General features: G+C 43.3%; 1 protein-coding gene across 1 annotated transcript; it reads right to left on the reverse strand.

Annotated features, from left to right (window-relative positions):
- Positions 1-407: 407 nt before the first annotated feature.
- slc8a4a (solute carrier family 8 member 4a) lies at positions 408-20,468 on the reverse strand. The gene is made up of 9 exons (XM_084029586.1): positions 20,341-20,468; positions 19,947-20,022; positions 16,117-17,529; positions 15,500-16,005; positions 8,474-8,580; positions 7,450-7,568; positions 4,039-4,138; positions 2,818-3,090; positions 408-2,054 (listed from the first exon to the last, which is right to left on the reverse strand). The coding sequence occupies exons 3-9, from the start codon at positions 17,458-17,460 to the stop codon at positions 1,675-1,677; spliced, it is 2,829 nt and encodes a 942-aa protein (XP_083885712.1). The 5' UTR covers positions 17,461-17,529; positions 19,947-20,022; positions 20,341-20,468; the 3' UTR covers positions 408-1,674.
- Positions 20,469-20,968: the final 500 nt, after the last annotated feature.

Below are 20,968 nucleotides of genomic sequence, written 5' to 3' on the forward strand. Positions count from 1 at the left end.
TCTGATACTTAGCATATTTTACTGATAATACGACTGTACTTTTACAATGTATGACTGCAGGATCTTTACTTGAGATAGAATATATTTTCATTCTTGGTGTACTTTTAAGCCAGTAAAGGATCTGAATACTTCTCCCTTTTTTCATTCAATTTAGTAGTTTGTAGAGTTGTTGCACTGGTTACTGGTTACTGGTTACTGGTTGTATTATATATTCTTGTCAGTTATTCATTTAGCTGTTTGTTCACTTCTCCAGACAACCATCCAGTTAATTTGTAATACTTAATTTTAATAAAAGCATGAATATCCCGATTCATTTGAAACAAAATAAGGTAATGTTTGCTTTGGTTCTTATATGGACATAATCTTGAATATTCATTGATTGAAATGCAGAATCAAGACAACAAGGCTTTTCACAGCATCATAAATGAGCAACATTTATTTCCACTTTTTGTACATTAAACGTGCATATCAATAAAACTAAAATTGATCATATAAATACCTTTACTGTAATACTGTTACAATAAATATGGCTCTACAGATTTGGGGTTAAATAAAAACTTCAATATCGACTGCTGTGTGACACAAGGAGACACTCTCTTTCAGCACATTTGTCATCCCAGACGATGGACCTGTTCGGTGATTGTGCTGTGGTTAGGACCCAATATCTAGCTGTGCTTTCTTCTAAAAGTGATGTCCACAGTGTCAGTGTGACGAAACAGCGCCTTTCGCCAACTTGTGCTAGAAAGCAGATGTGCACGCACACGCATACATACCACAGACGCGCGCGCAAAAATGTGCTCAAATAATCGATATTTCATAGTACAATTTTAAGACTTATGTTGTAAAAAAAAAGAAAAAAAAAAAGGCATTTTTTTTAAAACCCTGGCTATCTGGAACATGACACTGACTGAGAAAGCTTTGTGGGGAAAGGGGACCAGGCAGTGAAAAGATTATGATAGAGCTGTGATTCACATGTACAGGAACACATCAACACGTCAACAGCCATGTCAAAATATTACATACGGTACTTTAAAATAGATTACCAAGAAACTCTTAATTTGACCACGTGCAAAAGCAAACACACCTACTCTTTCACAAAACTCCCACGCACAATGTTCATCGTTTACATGATATACAATGAGTAATTAATGTATAGATTGAGTAATAAATATCAACACACACATATGTGGCTTCAGCCTCAGTAATGGCCTTCCTTTCATGTCAATGTCAGTATAATGGCATCCCATGCACCATCTTTAATTTGCCGCTTTATAATCTTGTGCTTTCCTAACGCTTAAAAACTCGTCCACGCAAAGAGACGGCATGACGCCAGAAGTTTTACGTTTCAAGTGGCAGAAGGTTTCGATGCGATTTCTGCCGATTGCAATGATTAGATAAATGTCCAGTGGAACATAGTGTTTCGCAAAAAGGAAGAAAAAAGTTGAGAAGAGGTTAAATTTCAGAGGCTAAAGCTATACTTCACAGCATAGAGGGTGGTAGCAAAGTTCCAAAGTCCAAAGATTTCAGTCGATCAAATATTGCGCGGTATCAATAATAACTAATGATACAAATAGTTATAAACCTTTGTGAAAATAGACAAAAAACCGAGAGAAAACACGTTCAGTAGACTGTAAAAACGAGGAGGGGAGCCGTGTCTGTGCGTTTCCCTCGGTCTCAGAAGCCAGGCACGTGGCAGTAAGCCTCCAGGGAGGACAGCAGGATGTAGATGAACCAGAGGGAGAGGAACATGAAGAAGGTGAGCAGCTTGGGTGTCCGTGGGCCCCCGAGCTCTCCGCCTGCCACGCTGGGACGCCGGCGGTAGAGCAGCACCATCACACACACCAGCGCCATGACGGTGAAGAGGGTGACGGAAAAGGCCAGGGAGCCCGGGTTCACCTTGAACGGCAGGCCTTTGGTCTGCCAGTAAACGGCGGCGATGGTCCACGCCACGCCGATGCCCAGGAACACATTCACCGCGTTGCTGCCCGTCACGTTGCCGATGGAGGCGTCGGCGTATTGGTCCTGGATGGCAGCCACTTTACTTGCAAATGTATCTGTAGAGACATGAATTATGCATAGAGAAAGAAATAGATAACAGGTGATTCTTCATTTGCAAATCAGCTACTAATGGAGGTGGGTGGTTTGCACAGACTGGGACCCTGCCTTAAACTACCAGGACAAATTAAATCAAGTAACTTTAAATGTCAGTTATGGGAGAAAAGGGTGTCACATCATTTTCTATAAGCAAAGTGATATGGAGCTTAAAAGTTTTTTGTGGTAAGAAAAGTAGTCAAACTTTATAATAAGGCACTTTTTAGATACATGTTTATATATTTAAGTTCCTTTATTAAATAATGATGAACAAAGGTCCCCATGAATGGTGCCTTAACGCCTAACACCCAACTAATACTGTCTGATATACTGTTGATACTGTAACATAATAATAATTAATCTAGGGTGATTCCCAGGATATAGTCTGCCAACCTAAGGAGCATATGAGGCTTACTGAGGTTTCTGACCTGTTAACACCTAATTTTCATATTCTCATTTGTGCTTCTCTGTGGCAGCGTTTAGAGCTGGGGAATAGGAATACAGTCAGGCAGCGTGGAGAATAACAAGTAAAACAGGCTTTTCTTTGTTTACAGCTTGTTAATGTTCAAGGCAAGAGCTCAGCAGAGAATTACTCTGACAGCACAGGTGGAGGCAGAGGTTACACAAGTCTTCCCAGGCAGCTGCCTCTAATGCCCACATAAACCCCCCCGGAGGAAACTCAGGACAAGTCTGCCGTTAGAGCTGATAGACACCACAGATGCCCACCTGGAACAGAGGTGCCCAAGGCCACGAACACCACAGCGGTGACCGAGTCTTTGAGACCGACGGTGCAGCCGAAATGAGAGGCCAAGTCCCCGGTCACAGCTGTCAGAACGCCGATGAGCGAAATGGACACGATGAAACAGGCCCAGCCGTTCCAGTACTCAGTGGGTGGGACAAAAGCGAAGAGAACTTTCCAGAAAACTGTCAGGAAGTGCATAATGTAATCAAAGCAGGACGGCAAGCGCTCCTCCCCGCTCTCTTCCTCGTCATCGTCCCCTGGCGGAGACAGAATAGATGCATGAAGGACCGCAAAATACCTACAAAGACATCGGCCTTCTCTGTTGACAGAGGACCGGATCCTGCAGTGTGCAAAACCGGATCAGAGCAGAGAATTAGATGTTAAGTATCATCTGACCTAGTTGTGACATCACATGTCATCTCAGAAAAATGCTACTAAATCATAAAACAGTAAATAGTTGTAGCTTCATGCTTCAATCAAGCTTAGGTAACATGTCTGACAGCAAATCCTGCCAAGATGAAACCAACCCCACCACATGTAAGCCGTTGAATGTGTAGGAGCTAACATTTTCAAACCATTACATCCATCCATACGTCTGTAAATATAGTTATGACTTATTATGAGACAGGAAGCATACTTCATGTATATATACACCCTCTGCAAGAAAATATGAGTGACCTCAACCAGAGAGAGAGTGAATCTGAGAGAAAAGAGCATAATAAGGGAATGACACATCTCTGGTGTCTACTGTAAGTCGGCTTTTAGCCCAGATGTTTTGTGCTCTAGTGCAGATCTAAAAGGTTCGCAAAGCCAAGTGGATGGCTTTGAAAGGGCAAAAATAAAAAGGGTTCATCATACCACATTCATCTACGTAAATTCCACAGAGCTATTAATTGTCCTGGCAGAACCAGACAAGTTTAGTGTGTATGGTGAGCCACACTACGGATTCTCTACATCATGCATTTTTAATGATTGCCTGGGTTAAACGGGAGCAGCAAATTAATACGGGAATTGCCAAAATATATTAAAACAGGCTTTGTTTTTGGGAGCGCTTTCATTCGTTATCTGTGACGTCATGCTGTATATAATGAAGATACATAAAGAAGGAACAAAAAAAAAACCCAGTGAGGCTGGTGATTCAATCCTGCACAGGTCCGGTCTCAGGGGGATGAACAGATGAGACATTTCACAATGCTGCGACTCACCTGCACTGACAGTGACAGCACTAACAAACTGCTCCCTCCAGCTGCTGCTCCCCACCACCAGAGCCAGGTTCGTCTTCTTGATGAGCTTGTCCACGGTGCTCTGCAGACGGCCGCAAGGACAAAGACAAACGTAGCCATGTCTTTACAGTTATGCCATATACAGTATCAATCTTAACATTGTCATTTGGGACTTGGGACACTAATGTGGTGAATCAAGGTGCAATTAAGCGTGTCACTCTTTCCACTGTGGTGCACAGTGAGCAGTGTTGGGCACGTTACTTTGAAAAAGTAATTAGTTATAGTTACTAGTTACTTCTCCCAAAAAGTAACTGAGTTACTAACTGAGTTACTCCACTATAAAAGTAACTAGTTACCAGTAAAAGTAACTATTGCGTTACTTTTTCGTTTCTCGCCCCCGTAACCCCCCCCCCCCCCCCCCTGGCCCCCACCTTCTCAGAGCATGTTTCATAAGCCAGATGAATAGAGTGCACGACAACAAAGACAAGTACCTGCACAGAGGTTTGCTTTTATTGTAACTCAACGTAAACGACAGCGGATGGACATACACTTCTCAAAATACCGTAGATGACCAAATAATCGCCCGCGTGCAAATACGCGCCTGTGCTATAGCCGCCGGGGGTCCGACCTCATTTGGCATAATAAACGCCGGTTCAATTAAACGCCCGGGCGATTAAGTGTTTACCATAGTCTTGCACAGAAAACAAAAGTTTTTTTTTAACAGCACATCATCGGCTCTCACCTCTTCTGTCAGTCAGCCCCTCCTCTCGCGCTCTCTCTCTCTCTCGCATGCAGGCGCGCGCGCACACACACACACACACAAACACAGGCGCGCTAGACTGAGGGATATAGGGATATAGATAAATGCGCTAATGTACAGTGTTGAAATTACCGCGATCGACCCCCCCTTCCGTTATCATTCATAACACTGCTCTGATCAGCTCCCTGTGTCGCGGTAACACAGACAAACTGTCTTTGTATTTATTGTCTGATGTCAATAAAGATGCGTCGGGGGGAAAAAGTAGTTTTGTTCCAGTGGTGCTATGGTGAGCTCCTTGTTCTTTGCATGATGGTCTGGTGCTGCTCATTGCAAAAATAAATTGTAGCCTGTTGCAAATACGCGCCTGGTTCTTATAAACGCCTGGGCTCCAAGTCGATTTAGCATATTAAACGCCCGGGCTACTAAATGGTCATCTACGGTATCTCATCCTCCCTTCTCTCATGACAACACGCGCACGAGTCCTATCATGAAGTTAAAAAAAAGTTCATTGTGCGACTTGAGTAACGTGCAGTAACGGGGTGTCGGCAATGATAACGGCGTTATAGTGACAGTCAAAGTAATTAGTTAGATTACTCGTTACTGAAAAAAGTAACGGCGTTAGTAACGCCGTTTATTTCAACGCCGTTATTCCCATCACTGACAGTGAGTCACCAACGGAGATGCAGGGGAGCACAAAACCCCAAATTCCCTCAGGGAAAAGGCACGTCAGCAGAATAAAGCTGCATTACACCGGTGCAGAAAGTAGAGCCCCTAGTATCAGCACATGAAGCTGGAGCCTTGAGTATAAGTGCAATATCATGTTACAGCTTGAATTTTGTATTAAACGGCACACCACCAATTTTGTTACATCAGAAGGTCACTTTAGCATTCAAAGAAATATAACAGAAAACGGCAGCTTTTTAAAGTCTGGGAAAATGAGGCTGATGATGTCATAGTGATGTCTCCAGGGTTATCTCAGTTTGGGTCTTAAGGACAATATGGGGGTTTGTTAGAAACGGTTGTGGTGTGGAATATGACAGACATCGACATTTAAAAGGCAGGGAGGCTAGATATAATGGATATAAATGCAGGCGGAAACGTCCGGTTCTGAAAAGTGAAGCCAATGCAGATGTGCCTTAAGCTTACATTCCCTCAACTGGCCATCAGGGGGGGGACTCCTCCAATTGCATGGAAGTCCATGAGAAAAAGACCCTACTTCTCACTTGATTTATTATCTCGGTAAACATTGTAAACATGAGTTTATGGTCTCAATCTCTAGTTTCAAGTCTTCTTCAATACAGAATGATCTTCATTTAGTACAGTATGCTCCATTTAGAGTCAAATAGACCATAAAGCAGGGTAGGCTTTAAGGCGTGGTTGCTTCGCTACTGTCACTACCGCTCTACCACTCTACCACGATGCGATTAGCTACTAAGATGATGTCGACACTTAGCTGTAAAGTTAACCTTGAATTATGAAGCTAACTTTGTTAACAGCTTAACACCAGAAGTCAGATGGATCCAGATCCAGTAAGGTTGCTCCTCTGTCGCTTGTGTTTGTCAGATCCACCTGTTGCTCCTCTCAAGTCCAAATATGTTCACTTCCTTAACTGGTTGCAAAAACTAAAAAATGGTAACTCAAGGCTTAAGTTTATTTAGTTGAGTTACATCTTTCTAGTCCGAACTCATGAACACGATATCTCAGGAACGCCAAGAGAGAATTTCTTAAACTTTGGCACAAATGTCCACTTTAGTTTTTGGAGGTCGAAGGTCAAGGTCACTGTAACCTCACACCTGTCCCATTCTCATGAACAAAATATTTCAGGAGCGACTTGAGGGAATTTCTTCAAATTTGGCACAAACATCTATTTGGTCACAAGGATCAAAGATTGTGTCCTCACAAAACACATTTTGTGCCATAACACAATAATTCTATGCTAAATATGACAATTTCATACAAATGTCTAATAGGATAACATGATGAAGTGATGACATTTTGGATGGACATGGGATGAAACTGCCACTTGACTGGTGCGCTAATTCTAGTTTGAGTTTTAGGTCAGGATATCTTGGTCTCTAATGTGCTGATTTTGAGCATTTCTTTCTTAATCTGTCTCCCCATGACGTCCATAATCCCCAATTTCATGGCAGTGCAGTTCTAATCGACGAAGCAGCCCTTTCAGCGCTGCATCTCAATTTATTTACTATATGTGTCCATTACTAACATGCAGATCACCAATCATTTATTACCCATGCCAAGTTAGATTGAATACGAATACCAAACAGTCACACCCCAAATAATGTGACATAACTGATATTGTCATAAGATATCAAAATGTTACTTTGTCAGTGTTTCTGCCACTGTTACAGATTGAAACACATAAACACACAACTGGTCAGGATGGATTTAACAGCAAGTATAATTAATAGATAACTGTGAGCTCTAAGTGTCCAAACAAATAAATGAAGGATTTGAAGGTTGTGACAGCGTCTCTGATGACTCCAGAGCGGCTGTGATTGATATTCAGTAGGAAAGCAGATGAATCTTGTAAGAACAAACTACATATTGGCATTCTTCGGCCTCTAGCCGCAGATGAGAAGTTCTAAAATGAGTATGGCTCTGAGGTAAATTACCTTGAATTCATAGGACTCCTCTATTACCACGTCCAGCTTAGTGTGCTCGCCCAGACAGGGGCAGCCCATCTTCGACGCGTCCTCCGGTCCCAGAGCTGTCTTGTTATCGTTGGTGTCTCCTGCGGCAGGGAGACAGGTGTCTTAACTATCAGTCATTATTTCCTACACGGGGGATTTGCTACAAAATCAGACACCGTAATGAAACCCAGTGCCTTTGCATGAGAATTAAGCATATTAACGGTCACATGCGACATAAGGATTAATGGCAAAACATTTGCTGTGAATGGAACACATCGGTTATTTTCCAACTACTGCCTGATTAGTTCAGCTAGTACTTGGGTAGAAAAACTGGTTAAGCAATCTTTTTATATTCCATTTTACTTTTTCATCAATCCAAAGGCTTTTTGTTTGCAAGCATCCAAGCTGTATGGCCCATAACCGAGTTTGATTGTTTTGTAGCTGTGACTATGTACGACTTAATTATTTGGAGATTGTGTGGTGGGTGTGGGCATGCTTGTAATAAAATCAATAATACAAATGTGATGGGAAAAACACCAGGCAAATTAGCACAGATGCCCTTCGTGGATGTGCTGATATAAGATGTATTAGAATAACAAAATTCCAAATCTAAAATCAATTATGATTCTATTTCAATGTTGTCTGCCATCACAATACATTTCAAAAATAGGATGTGTAACTGTGTAAAGCATGTCTACAGATGCACAAATACTGTATAACTCCTTTAAGGTCTAAGCCTGATCTTGAATCCAAGCTACTTTAATGTGCAAAAATGAAACCATCAGTCCTCCAGCATGAAGCCTGGCCGTGAAATGCACCGAAGGCACTAAAGAGATCAAGCCTTAGACCTCAGAGCTGCCCAGAGTCAAGAAGAATTTGTATCAATGAATATTAACCGCTCTAGCCCAAGAATTTAAATTAAATATTAATGACAGGAGGTGCAAAATAAAATGTATTCCAGGCATAAAATAATGGGGAAAATCCTTCAGCATGCAGCTCAGCTCACCGTGTCTCTGTCCCACATCCAGCAGGATGGGCTCCTCCAACACAATCGTAAAAGTCTTATTCTTCTCATACTCCTCGTCGTCGATGACCTTCACATTCAGCAGCTTCCTGAAAGCAGACGGGTCAAGGAACAAGGAAAGGACGGAGCCAAAAAGAGAGAGGTGAATTCATTCATTAGCATTATTTAGGAAAGGACAGCACCTGCTAATATGCATCAACCTGCAGCGAGCATTTGCTCCCTAAATTAATTAAAAAATAGATCCCAGGCATCAAGTAAGAGCAGTTTCTCATCCTTAGCCCATGCTTTTGTACAAATACAAACGATTACCTAAGAGATAGATTACCTATACATACACATTTCATTATATTTTCCATCCATATAATATATATATATAAATGTATAATGTTAGGTATATACATATATACAGTATAAATACCTCAAGACACTTGTTTTTTCCCAGCACCCCACAAGAGGGCGGACTCCTACACCATTTATGCCATTAAAGCACAAGAGAAACATAGTGAGATAGCCCACGCTCCTCCCACACACTTCAAGCTATAAGTCCTGGGAAATTGAATTATTATCTTGTTCTCCGAGGAAATTAAGCGCCGCCTATCTCGGAATCCATGCAGATTCAAGTGAGCTCTTTGGACATATTGAGGAATACGGCGTTTGTGCCGTTAAATCCAAGTGCTACAAAAACACGTGAGGATGTAGTGTCAAACTGTGACCGACATATTCGCCTCAGCCCGCTTCATTCTCCCACACTGTCACAGTGAGTCTTTCTCTCCCTCTCCCTCCATCTCCCTAATGATACGTGGGCGGCCGTCTATTTCTGTCTACTCATGTACACCCAGGATTCGACAACATTCCGCTCCAGCTTTTTGCTCGCAGAAGAGAAGAAGTTTATTTTAAACATGAATGATACGTCATCGGCAGCATAATGTCAAGGAAAGTCACGCCAGTGGGAGCAAAGGGAACCGCAGTATAGCCTAGAGTCCTTAGAATGGAACCAAAATAGTTCATCTTTGAAACTATGTGAGTTTGAGTGCGATATACAGAGGGACGCAGTAAGTTTACTTTGAAGCATCGTGGAGGCTTTAAAATAAAATGCGGCGGTTCAGTTGTTATGGATTATATTCACACAGCAGCCATTTTGATATTAGCATACATCACACTTTTGGCAGAAGCAGTCCGCCCAGCTTTAGTGCATGAAGATGCACAGTTGTCACTGCCGGGGATCAGACAAACATCTAAATGTTGCAGACCTCTGACTAAAAGACAAGCTAGAAATGAAAGGCTGTCGAAAAAGCAGCAGGGAAGTACGTTCACACTGCATTAAACTGATTAGGTGGCATTTAAATCGCTACCTCTGCCAGAGTCTAATACTCATTTGCACTTGTTTCAGACAAATGCTGGGTGATAATAACACAAAAAAATGCATGAAAAATGCATGAAAAACTAATAATAACTACAGATTCCAAAATAAAAAAAGACTGAGGTGAGACAACATTTATCCTTACTATTTTATCACCTGGTTGAACCCTTAAGTACTCGCAATAAAAACATTCTGCAAAGTACAAACTTACAAAGGAACTCAAGTTAACTACTGTATGAGTCACCAAAGAACCCCATAGAGCATTGTGTTAACGTTGCTGCTAATAGGATGAAGGTAGAGGTTGAACACTGAAGAGTCCATAATCAATTCAGTTTGGACGTTATGACTCAATTCTGAATATGCCTGAAGCCGATGACACTCAACGACACTCAGTGATGCTCAATGAGACTCAATGAGGCTGTTGAGGAATCAGCAATCAAGATACCAAAGCAATTGAAAGTCTTACAAGTTAAAGTGATGCAACTCAGTGGTTGAATTATGTGGTTCAAATATATAATAAAGAGTTCCATGTGGCTTCTCTTCTTTCGTAACTCTTTCGTAACCAGAAACGAACCAATGTAGCTAGCTGATAGCTACTAAAAAAATCGTAAAGGAATAGCTCAGCATTTTCTGGAATAACCTGAGTGATAAGAAGATCCATACCACTCTTGTGTCTGTACTCGTTAGCATAGTTGGGCATAAAGACTGGAAACAGTGACCAGTGCTCCAGCATGTAACTCTCCGTAAAACCACATGGTTTGAAATTGGTGATAAAGTCAAGAGATGCTTGATTTGTCGTCGACTGTTTCCCTCGGAGTTTGAAATAGTCAGTGTGAGAATCAGGTTGAACTGGTAAAATATCACACCGATCTCTGCAGGTCGATGTGAACTCTCACAGGCACAGTTGGAATGTATCTTTTCCAGACAGTCTTTTCCTGCATATCACATTTCAGAGTTTATCATCTCTGTCTGCCTGTCGGCTCCATTGTGGAGATTGTGTCTGAGAAACCGTAGTGGTTGAAATACCCTGCTATTATATCGCTACACAACTGTGAAGGACACCAGGTCTATATTCACCTGAAACATCCCCAATCTGTGTGCATGACATGTGTAGAAAGTCTGACTGTTCCATTCAAAGTGGAAGCCGTGTATTGACTCTAAGAATGTATCTTCCTTAGCCTGATTATGTTGGATTATCCTGTTAAATTATGGCTGAGTCAAGGTAAAATCATCCTTGGCCCTGGGGTGGTATGGCTCTGCTGTTGAGACCTGTGGAAAGAAGGAGCAGGCAGCTGTTTGACCTTTTTATTTGGAGTTTCCCTCTCCTCCACAGTGTGCGTTGGTTTGGTAGGAATGCTCCAGTTTCCTCCCAAAGCCAAAAAGACATACAGAGTAAGTCATGAGGACTGGAGACTCCGATCTGCCTACAGGTATAAGTGTGAGGGATTGTATTCCTCTATGTTCACCCTGGGAGAGTATCTCTGCCTTCTGCACTCGGCATGCTGTGATGGGCTCCAGCCCTTCCGGGAGACAGACTACAGTGAAGCCAGTGGGGAGAATGAGTGAATGCATAAATGCATGACCGAATATGAAATGCTGGCGGCGTGAACGGGGCACTGCCATTCAGTCCAAGCATCATGGCTCAAACTGACGTGTCAGCATGTGTCTGCCCTGCTGAAGTGTCCTTGAGCAAGATGCTGGAGGTCTACCAGCTCCAGGGAGACTCCATAGCAGCTGAACGTGACCACAAAGCAGCAGCATCATGAAGAAATATGTTTCTCATATCTACAGCAGATGAAATACGGCCATTATATCGTCTCCACTGTCATTTCTTGTTGGGTTATTATGTACATGATATTTATATAGAAACAAGAGGTTATTGACATTGATATGGATAAATGACTTACGTAATGATAACTTGTTCTTGTAAATATTGTGTGGTAACATACTGAGAAGGGATGCTTAATGATTCCTGAACTACTGAACACTGGATGATATAAGGAGAACTTCAACAGATTGGAGAGACTAAAGCTGCCAGCTACTTTCTGCACTTCAGCACTGCAGAAATGTGCGCCCCCGTACTTAAACATTATTGCGTCTTCCTCCTCTCTATGACGCTCCTAAATACACTGATTACCAACCAGTTCTTTTCTAGTCTAACTCTGCCTTAATAGTCTACAGCCATGCCAGTGAATCTGTGAGACTATATGAAACCACAGCAGTGCTTTGAGCTAAATGCCAACATGCTGATGTTCAGGAGGTTTGTCAGGATTGTTTTATCTTAGGATAAACCCCTCGAGATGCATCATCCATAGACTGAATATAAGACGTGGACGTAGTCATCATGACGTCCCCCATTGATTTGTTGGTCTCCTGTTTTGAAGCAGTCCAGCAGTTTGGCGATGGAGGCAAGGCCGCGGTAGCGACCTTTCACAAGGAAGCCACGCCCTAAAGCAAACTCTGCTGATGGCAAGCAGAGAGAATGCAAGTTTAAGGCACTTCAGCGTTAGCTTCACTTTTCCGAACCAGAGGTTGCCATCTGATGTCATCATGTGTTTACCATCTTTGTTTACCCCGTGAGCATGTTAATATTTGCTAATTAGCAGTAAACATAAGTATAGCTTAGGCTGATGACAATGTCAGTAGTATTGCTGGTAGTTTGGATAATAAATCAAAGTGTTGGGCGTATTGAAATGTTGACCTGATGATGGTACTACATGAAAGATCAGAGGATCACCATAGTTAAAGAATTCATCTTCAGGGGAACATGAATGTGCCAACCAACCAAGCAACAGAGAGACATCCCTAGAGAGCGCAGCCTAATATCAAAGATTACAGTTAGATATGATGAATTGCCGTGAGCATTCATTATGAGAATGAGCGTTTAACAAGGAAGGCTTGGTGGTGCCTGCATGGAGCAAACCTTTTCTTCTCCTTGATGACTACAGAGAAAGGAAGCTATTTAAGGAAGGATTTTAACTGTGCCAACGTTACCCAACCCCTAACTCTGCTGCTCTGCTTTTATACGTTCGTCAGGAAGTTCAGGATTTTATTGATCCTGACTCCATTAAGTGTGAGAAACAATGAATATCGGTATTGATTTCCCTTTTCAGATGTGATCTCCTCACACTTCTTTCATCTTAGTTTATGTAACTGCCCCTGTTATCCACCTCAGCCTCAACTATTGTGGAGTGCCACACATTTTGAGGCGTTAACGAAAAACAGATCCAAGAGGAAGCTACACACAGGCATCAAAGGGTCTGAGCAGATCTTTCCACTAATCCATAAACACAGAATGCAAAACGGTTTTCGATGTCGGCCTGTTTATTTTGGCTAATTATTATTTAACCACACGCCCGGATTTTAAACCGCTCACCCTGGCTCTGAGTCAAGCGCTTAAAAACTAGCTTTCCTCCTCCTTTGCTCCTCTGCATGCTCAAACATCGAGCAGGACAGGCAGATGTACAGAAAAGACACACAAAGCAAAAGGCGCCGTAGCAAACACACACACAGCGCTGCCTGGAGGCCTGCTGCCGAGTGTCAGCTCTTTGTCCTGAACGCCCAGGGAAACACTCGGGTAAGAAAAGCCAGCTTTGTTTGATAGATGGACTCTGGCAGCCGGCTGAGCAGCAAGAAGCACAGATATACATTTAACACACAAAGATGCAAACATGCACGGACGGATGAAGCCAAACGCAGCGATGTGGTTTCACCTGCATCTTTTAGCAGGACTGACAGAACGCTCCAAATTAAACAACCTCATGAAAAATTCAGTTTGACTTGAGCATCTGAGGAGCATAAAGCAGGAACAAAATGTGTTTTAGTACAAAGAGTTGGGTCATGGAAAATCTGTTCGGCAGGGGAAATTAGTCTTGATTGGCTCTACACTAATAAATAACTTTTATGTGGCAAATAGAGATGCTGCCTTTCATCTTTTATGATGAATGGTGCCTTGATTGAAAATACAGTTGTCAAAAAATATAGGGATTTTTACCCAACTGGACCTGGCAATTCTGACTCAAGGTCTGAGTCAAACCTTTTTTTTCTCCTTCTTATTACCTTTGATCAGAGAAGCCCTGCATTTAAGTCATTCTTTGCTATTCATGGGAGCAGCTGAGCAAAGCTCTGGCGTTTCCCGTCTTTTCATTGGTTTTCTCGAAGCGAAACTATCCTGCTCAGCTCCACACTCCTTCCTCTCCTGCTGCACGGCGACTGTGGAGAGAAGCAAGACTCCAGATAATATGAAGTGTGCAGATGTTGTGTCACTGTCAGCCTGCTACACTCAGATGAACAGAGTCTTGGCTCAGTAGGTGACGATTTTCACCTAATGCTCAGACTCCGTTTGAATGCAGATGCAAGCTGCCAGCTAGTTTCATGTCGCTCTGCACTGCCGTCTCATTAACTGCAGCTTCTGCAGCCGCTGTGCTGAGTTGAGAACTTTTTGGACTCCTTTAACCCCTCTTCACGTCTTTAATTGCTTTGGATCCTCAAGAAGCTCCTTTTAGTTCCCCTTTGGAGTGACGTTCTGTTTGATGTGGGTTTAAAGTGGATTCAGCATACAGACATACACTCTTAAAAACACACACAGGCAAAGACACAAAAGTAGCAAGCAAACACACAGATACATACATAAGTGAACTGACAACATAGAGATGAATATTCAAATCTCACCTGCATTGCAAATGGAAAACAGAGACAAACAGGGAGATCTGCATTCTCTTTGACACCACATATTCACCTGCCTTTCCTCCCACTCAGCCGACCTACACAATACACCTACACACGAGCCCTGAAACCCTCCTCGCGCAGACGGATGCATCTGACACATTTCATTCCTTTGTTTCGTCCTTTGGTGTGCTGTAAATCATTTTTGATTTGATGAGCGTGATGCCGTTTGGGGCAACAGCAACAAAAAATCTCTCCCGTGGATAATTGCCGGGTCCTTTGCTCATCACATCATAAAACAAACACAAGTGTACTCATCATTCCGCCAAACCTTTCACACAACGCTCAAGAGAATAGCTGGGAAAACATCACACTTTCACCTCTCTCTCTCTCTCTATCTCACTCGCTCTCTCTCTCTGTACCCTTCCTCCCTGCTCTTTTTATATGCCTCTCTACTGATGCATCTATGAATCCTTTTGTGGAAAATATCACACAGGTTTCATCGCATACACCTGTTTCAGTAGCTGCTCAACACTCTTCCCCTCCTCACTGCTGTACAGTCGCCTGCTATATTTCTTTCCCTTGTGCTGTTGCTTTGTTTTCTGCAGTAGTGTTCATTTCTCTGCATTCACATGATCTCCTATATACACAGAAATCCTGCATCAATTCATTCATTGAAAGCGTCTCCTTCTTCTTCTACTTCCCTATTTTCTGCTTCTTTTACATCAGCCACATTGTTTCATTATCTGCCTCACAACTATATCCTCTTATCCTCCCACGTCATCCCTCTGAAAGATCTAAACTTCTCCGATCCAACGTATCTATGACTCATAAAAATAGTCCTTTTATCCTTTACCAGAATAGATAACTTACAGCAATCTAGCAGGGTTGTTTAACATACCAGCATGTGGGCTGTGATGTTCGATAAAGTAATGAGAAGCAACAACAAGACATCACATCAAAGAAGAATAATTGTCACTCACATGGTCTCGTCGTTCTGGAACTCCAGCTTGCCGGACACCTCCTCGTAGTCCTCCCCGGCCTTGGCGGAGCCCTCGACGGTGTGGTAGGGCACCGCCACCTTCCCCCTCGCCCCGGACGTCCGGTGCACCTTCACCTGCATGTTGCCGACGCTCTCGCTGACCCTCATGGAGTTACTCTCGAACGTAAAAATGCCAGCGTGGTCGTCATCGTAGATGGTGACAGTGGCGGTGTGGGCGTTGCCCAGCGCCGCCTTTGGAGGAACGTGGGAGATGCTGTTGCTGGAGGTGATGGAGCTTGGCTCCAGGACGGAGACCTCAGCCCGGTGCACGATGCGTGGATTACTCAGGCGCACGTAGAAGTGCTCATCCTCTTCAAAAATATCGTCATCAATAACGCCAACGGTGAACTCTTTTGTTGTCTCGCCGGGCTTGAAGACCAAAGTGCCCTCAGCAAACTCGTAGTCTGAGCCGGCGTTGGCAGTCGCATCCTCTGTGCGGTAGTCCACCTGAGTGACACACCAAGAAAGAAACTCAGTGTTTTAAATCGTTATGCCTCAAGCAATTTAATAACATTTTATATTGACCATGAGTATTTGTAATATTTGCCTTCTTATTACCTTCACAGTGCAGCCATTTTCTCCCCCGTGCCGGCTCACTGACAGTTTCAGTGAGCCACAGTTCTCAAAGCACTGATAGAGAGACGGGTCAAACTGCAGGTAGATGGTGTTGGGATCTTCCTCCTGCCCACTGGCCTCATGACAGCTCACCACCTTCCTGGCCTGGTCGGCGGCATGCTTTTTCAAGATGTTCCCAGCTCCAATCATCATGCGTGTGGCTTGAATGCGATAGAAGGCCCGGCTCTTCTGTTGTTGGACCAGCACTTGATAGTTGGCCATCTCAATCAGCTGCTCCATGTCCTTCTCCGGGTGCCTCTGTTTTAAGTCTTTCAGAGTGCGAGCCATGTCCCGCCGGGCCTCTTCCTCTTGATCTTGCTCCGCGGTCGTCCCTCCACCTTCCTCCACACCCTCCAGCATCCCGTCCAGAGCCTCTTTGGGGTGAGTGTGGGAGTTCACACCCTGGCCGTCCATCTCCAAGTCCATTTTAGTGAACATGGCGTCTCCCTCTGACTCGATGATAATGCCACGGGACTTGTCGGCACGATAGCGCTTATGGACATACTTGTAGAAGAGCAGGCGCCGGTCTGCAATCCAGGCTTGCAGCACGCAGAGAGGGAAGAAGAGGAAGGTGAGGACAGCCTCCCAAACCTCCACCTCTCCAGGGGAGACCACAGACAGGATGAGATACAGCCAGATGTAGGCGAACACGCTCCAGGCAGCAGTGACAAAAAACACCCGCAGGTGCTTTACCTTACGAGTTTCATTTTCTGGCACCACATAGACACAGAGAGCGATGATAATGAACATGTTGAACGCAGCGCTGCCCACAATGGTGCTGGGACCCAGAGATCCAGCCTCGAAATTATGGCCCACCACTTCGATGACGGACAGCAGGATCTCTGGAGCCGATGAGCCCAGCGCCATCAGGGTCAGGTTGGACACGGTCTCGTTCCAGATGCGTACAGTAGTCGTTGTCGTCTCGCCGTTGGGCTTCTTGATGGTGATCTCCTTTTCCTGAGAAGTGATGACCTCAATAGAAGACATGAAGCGGTCTGCGATAATGGACATGCCCAGGAACATGTATATTAGGGCTGCAAAGTAAACGATGGCGCGTGCAACCTTGTCACCCACCGCAGGGTTTTGGGGGTTCCACATGGGCAGCACCACTCCCTCGGAGCAGTTGTCAGTGCTGGAGCAGTTGCCTGGTGTGCCGCCAATATCGTCATTGCTCTCACTGCCCTGGGACAAATGAGTGACTCCTGGGAGCAGAACCAGCAGAAAGGAGATGAACATACACGGCGTGAATGGCGGAGTGAAATTGAGGATACGCTTGTGCAGAGACATGGCAGTGCGATGGGAGTCTTCTGATGCCGGAGTTCAATTTGCGTCACATGTGAAGATCCAACAAAACCACTGAAAGACAGAAGACAGAAGAGATTCGCTTGGAGGTTGAGATCGTCACATTCCCTACGTCACATGTTCATCATTTGTTTCTCTATTCTTGAAATAACCTCGACAAGCACAGCCAGTAGAACCTCACAGAAGTACTCACAGTCATACCCTTTTGTATGCAAATGACGTGGGATATGTTGGTCCGAATTTGGAAAGCCAGAAATATTGGCACCTACTAATCATTGAGTCACTGGTATTGAACTACCCTGTCAAACTCCCCCACATATTATGTTGTCATTCGGTGCTACGCAGCAATAAAAATCTTACTCTCTGCACCTGTAGTATTGAGGGGGGAAAGTGACTCAGTCCACTATGTATCGTCCAGTTAGAGGGGATGCCAAAAATAATCTTCACCGACAGTATAACAAGAAAAGAGCAGTTGTTCCAGGCCTTCCAATAAAGAGATGAGATTATTCAAAGGAGAAACAATCCTGGTCTCAGCAGCAGTATGCCTCTTCTCTTGTCTGAAATAGATTTTTTTCAATACTAAAGATGTAGTAAACGTCATTTCTTTAGCATTTTACATAAACTATTTAAGCCATGCCAGGGGACAACTTAAATAATTTCACAGTGATTTCCTTGGCAGTAGCCTGGCCATCAACCGCTCGGGGTTGAGAGGCAATTCAGAGAGCGCAGCATCAATACTGCCCAGAGGATTAACATCTGCATCAATGTGAACAGAGGAAGAGGAGAGGAGAGAGGGGGGGAAACACAAGCAATGTAATCTGGTTTCTTGCTAATTAAAATTTAAAAACCATCTCCATCTCAAAAATAGGTTGCTTACCTACAGCAGAACACATTTGACAATGCTCTGTGTACAGCGCTCTCATTGACATGCAGCAGAGAGGAGCGGCAATCTCCAGTCTGACCTGCATTAACAGGGAGGCATGTTTTCCATCAAGGCTACATTTCAGAATGAAGCGACACAGCACAGATGTCGAAATGAAGTTGTCATTTTTTTGTTGCCCTATAAATAAATAACAAACAGATTGTGTTTGTGCAACAAATGCAACCACTCAACGCATCGCTGCTGGTTATATTGAGTCAAGCGTCAGCTGGATCAGCACCACGGACAGCGACTCCTGCTACAAGCAGGAGTAACACAGTGAAAACGGGGAAACATGTGACCTTCAGTCTGGTTTTCAAAGGATTTTTCTTTTCTTTTTTTGACCAAGACGTTACAGAATTTCCTGATCCTGTGAGTTTTAAGCTTTAAAACCTTTGCAGTGAATCATACGTCCATAATATTATAGCAGAGAGTTCAACACTGTGTACTCTGTATCATTTAGAGCGTATTAAATATTCCACGGCACTGTCATGCGATATCATCGAGTCCTTCCTATAATATGATATAATACTGCTTTCGCCTGGCACACAACCCTGCACAAATTTTGAGTGGGTGACGTTTCTATGGTAAAAGCAAGCTCTCCAACTGGTCACATTACAGGAATAAAACATGTCTTCTGACAGACACAAAAGGTGTCTCCATCTTGTCTCCTGTTGTGGTGTGTGTCATACAGGGTTCCTTGGCAGGCATTCTTCTCTGAAATCACCAGGTAGCAGCAAGCTAACAAGTTACAGAAACACAGATATACTCTTGTTTCCTGGAGAATGCAGGATTTATTAGTCAATGCATTTACCAGGCTGAATGTTGTCACTTTTCTTTAATAATTTGAGTATTACCAAAGACATTTAGATTCTATGAAAACATACTGTTGGATCTGTACCAGTACTGACCTAAAATTCTCTGCACTGTTAATATTTAACATGCTTGAACAATCTCAGTTCAACATTGAAACCACTGACAAACCCAGCAGGATGCCACTTTTCCATTTCATTAACCTTTAATAATAATTCCAAAATTATCCAAATCTAAAAAAAAAAAATGCTTGTGACTCAAATAAAATTATGATAATTGAATCCTCAAACATGTCCCTCTTTGGTAAACAGGGTCTCAGGTTAGCAAGTAAACACTTGTACATAATGAGTCAATCTTTGATGCTGGTAAACCTTTTGTGAGAGGTGGTGTTTTTTTTTTCCTTCAAATGGTGGCACTCTCAATTTGTATGAGACTCCTGATGAATGTCATTTCTAGCATCTTGGGAATAAAGTCATAAAATGAACAGATCAGAGGAAAATGAAGCTGAAACAATGTGTAAACAAATAAAGCAAACCGACAACATGAATTCCTTGAGACCTAAAAAAAGAAAGCCAAGCAAAGAAAAGGAGATAAAGCATGTAGCCCACTACTGCATGCAGCTACTGTTTGAGATTTAGGGCCCAGCAAAGTGGGGAAAACACAAGACGCTCATGCAGGAAAAAAATGTTTTTCTATGTTATTTCCTATTTTTGATATTGTGAGAAACGGTATTACTCACCTGGGTGCAGTTGTCAGTGAGTCAGCTCAGTGTGGAAGTTGTGGCCTCAGGAGATGAACTTATCTTTCATATTGCTCTGTAGAAAGACAGGTTTTCCAAAAATTAACGAATTGTAGAGAGAGTTTTATAATAAGCATGAAAACTAGCCCGGAAAGGATTCCACATTAGAGTTTTAAGAAGCTTATTAAAAGCCAGATATGTGGGCCAGTAGATTTAGCAACTGGAGTAGATAAACAAATTGTAACAGACAATACAAAAAACAGTACAAATGGGTCCTGAGACAACTAGATTATCGCAGATGCAGGGGAGAAAGCCGATTATCCCGTCAGTGCTGTGCATGGGGGGCAAATAGACTGGTCCATTTGGTGCGCACAGCAGTCCCACAGATACTCACAGAAAGCCCCAAATTTCGGCTGGACCCTGGTCGCAGCGTGGCTCCCCTGCAGCAGTTGAACGGAGGAAGACACCCCGTGTGCCATTCACACAGCAGGCTGGTGTAATGGTGTTGGCTTGTTGCGCTGGTGTCTTGGAAATGACGCGTAGCTTTCCACGGTGCTTCTTCGCTATTGTTTTTTTTTCTCTCCCCCCCCTCTGACAGGTAACCTACCTCAGCAAACTTAACGCTGTCGGATTAGTTCCTATTAAATTCCCCTCGCTCCAGCTCTCCGACACCTTCCGCAAAGCTAAGTAATATTTATAAGGAAAAAAAAACAACAACCCACAATGCGTTTTCAGCTTTATCCTCTCCAGGCTACGTGCGATTGTTGATGCGTAAAATAATAAATGGAATTACTGACTCTGTCCTCATCCGTCCCGCGTGTACCAGTCAGAAATTCTTCCAAACTGTCAATTCACAAAAGGCTTAAAAGGTGTTTTTTTTCTCGGAAAAATAAACTGAGTGAGAGAGAAAAAAAATCCCTTGCTTTTTTTCTGTTGGTCTGCCTGAGCTGGATAACGCAAAGAACCAAACAAGCACTGCACATGAGAGTAGGCGTGAATGAATGGTGAAGGATTGAGAGGAC

Source organism: Eutrigla gurnardus, assembly GCF_963514095.1.
Source record: "Eutrigla gurnardus genome assembly, chromosome: 15".
Classification (NCBI taxonomy): domain Eukaryota; kingdom Metazoa; phylum Chordata; class Actinopteri; order Perciformes; family Triglidae; genus Eutrigla; species Eutrigla gurnardus.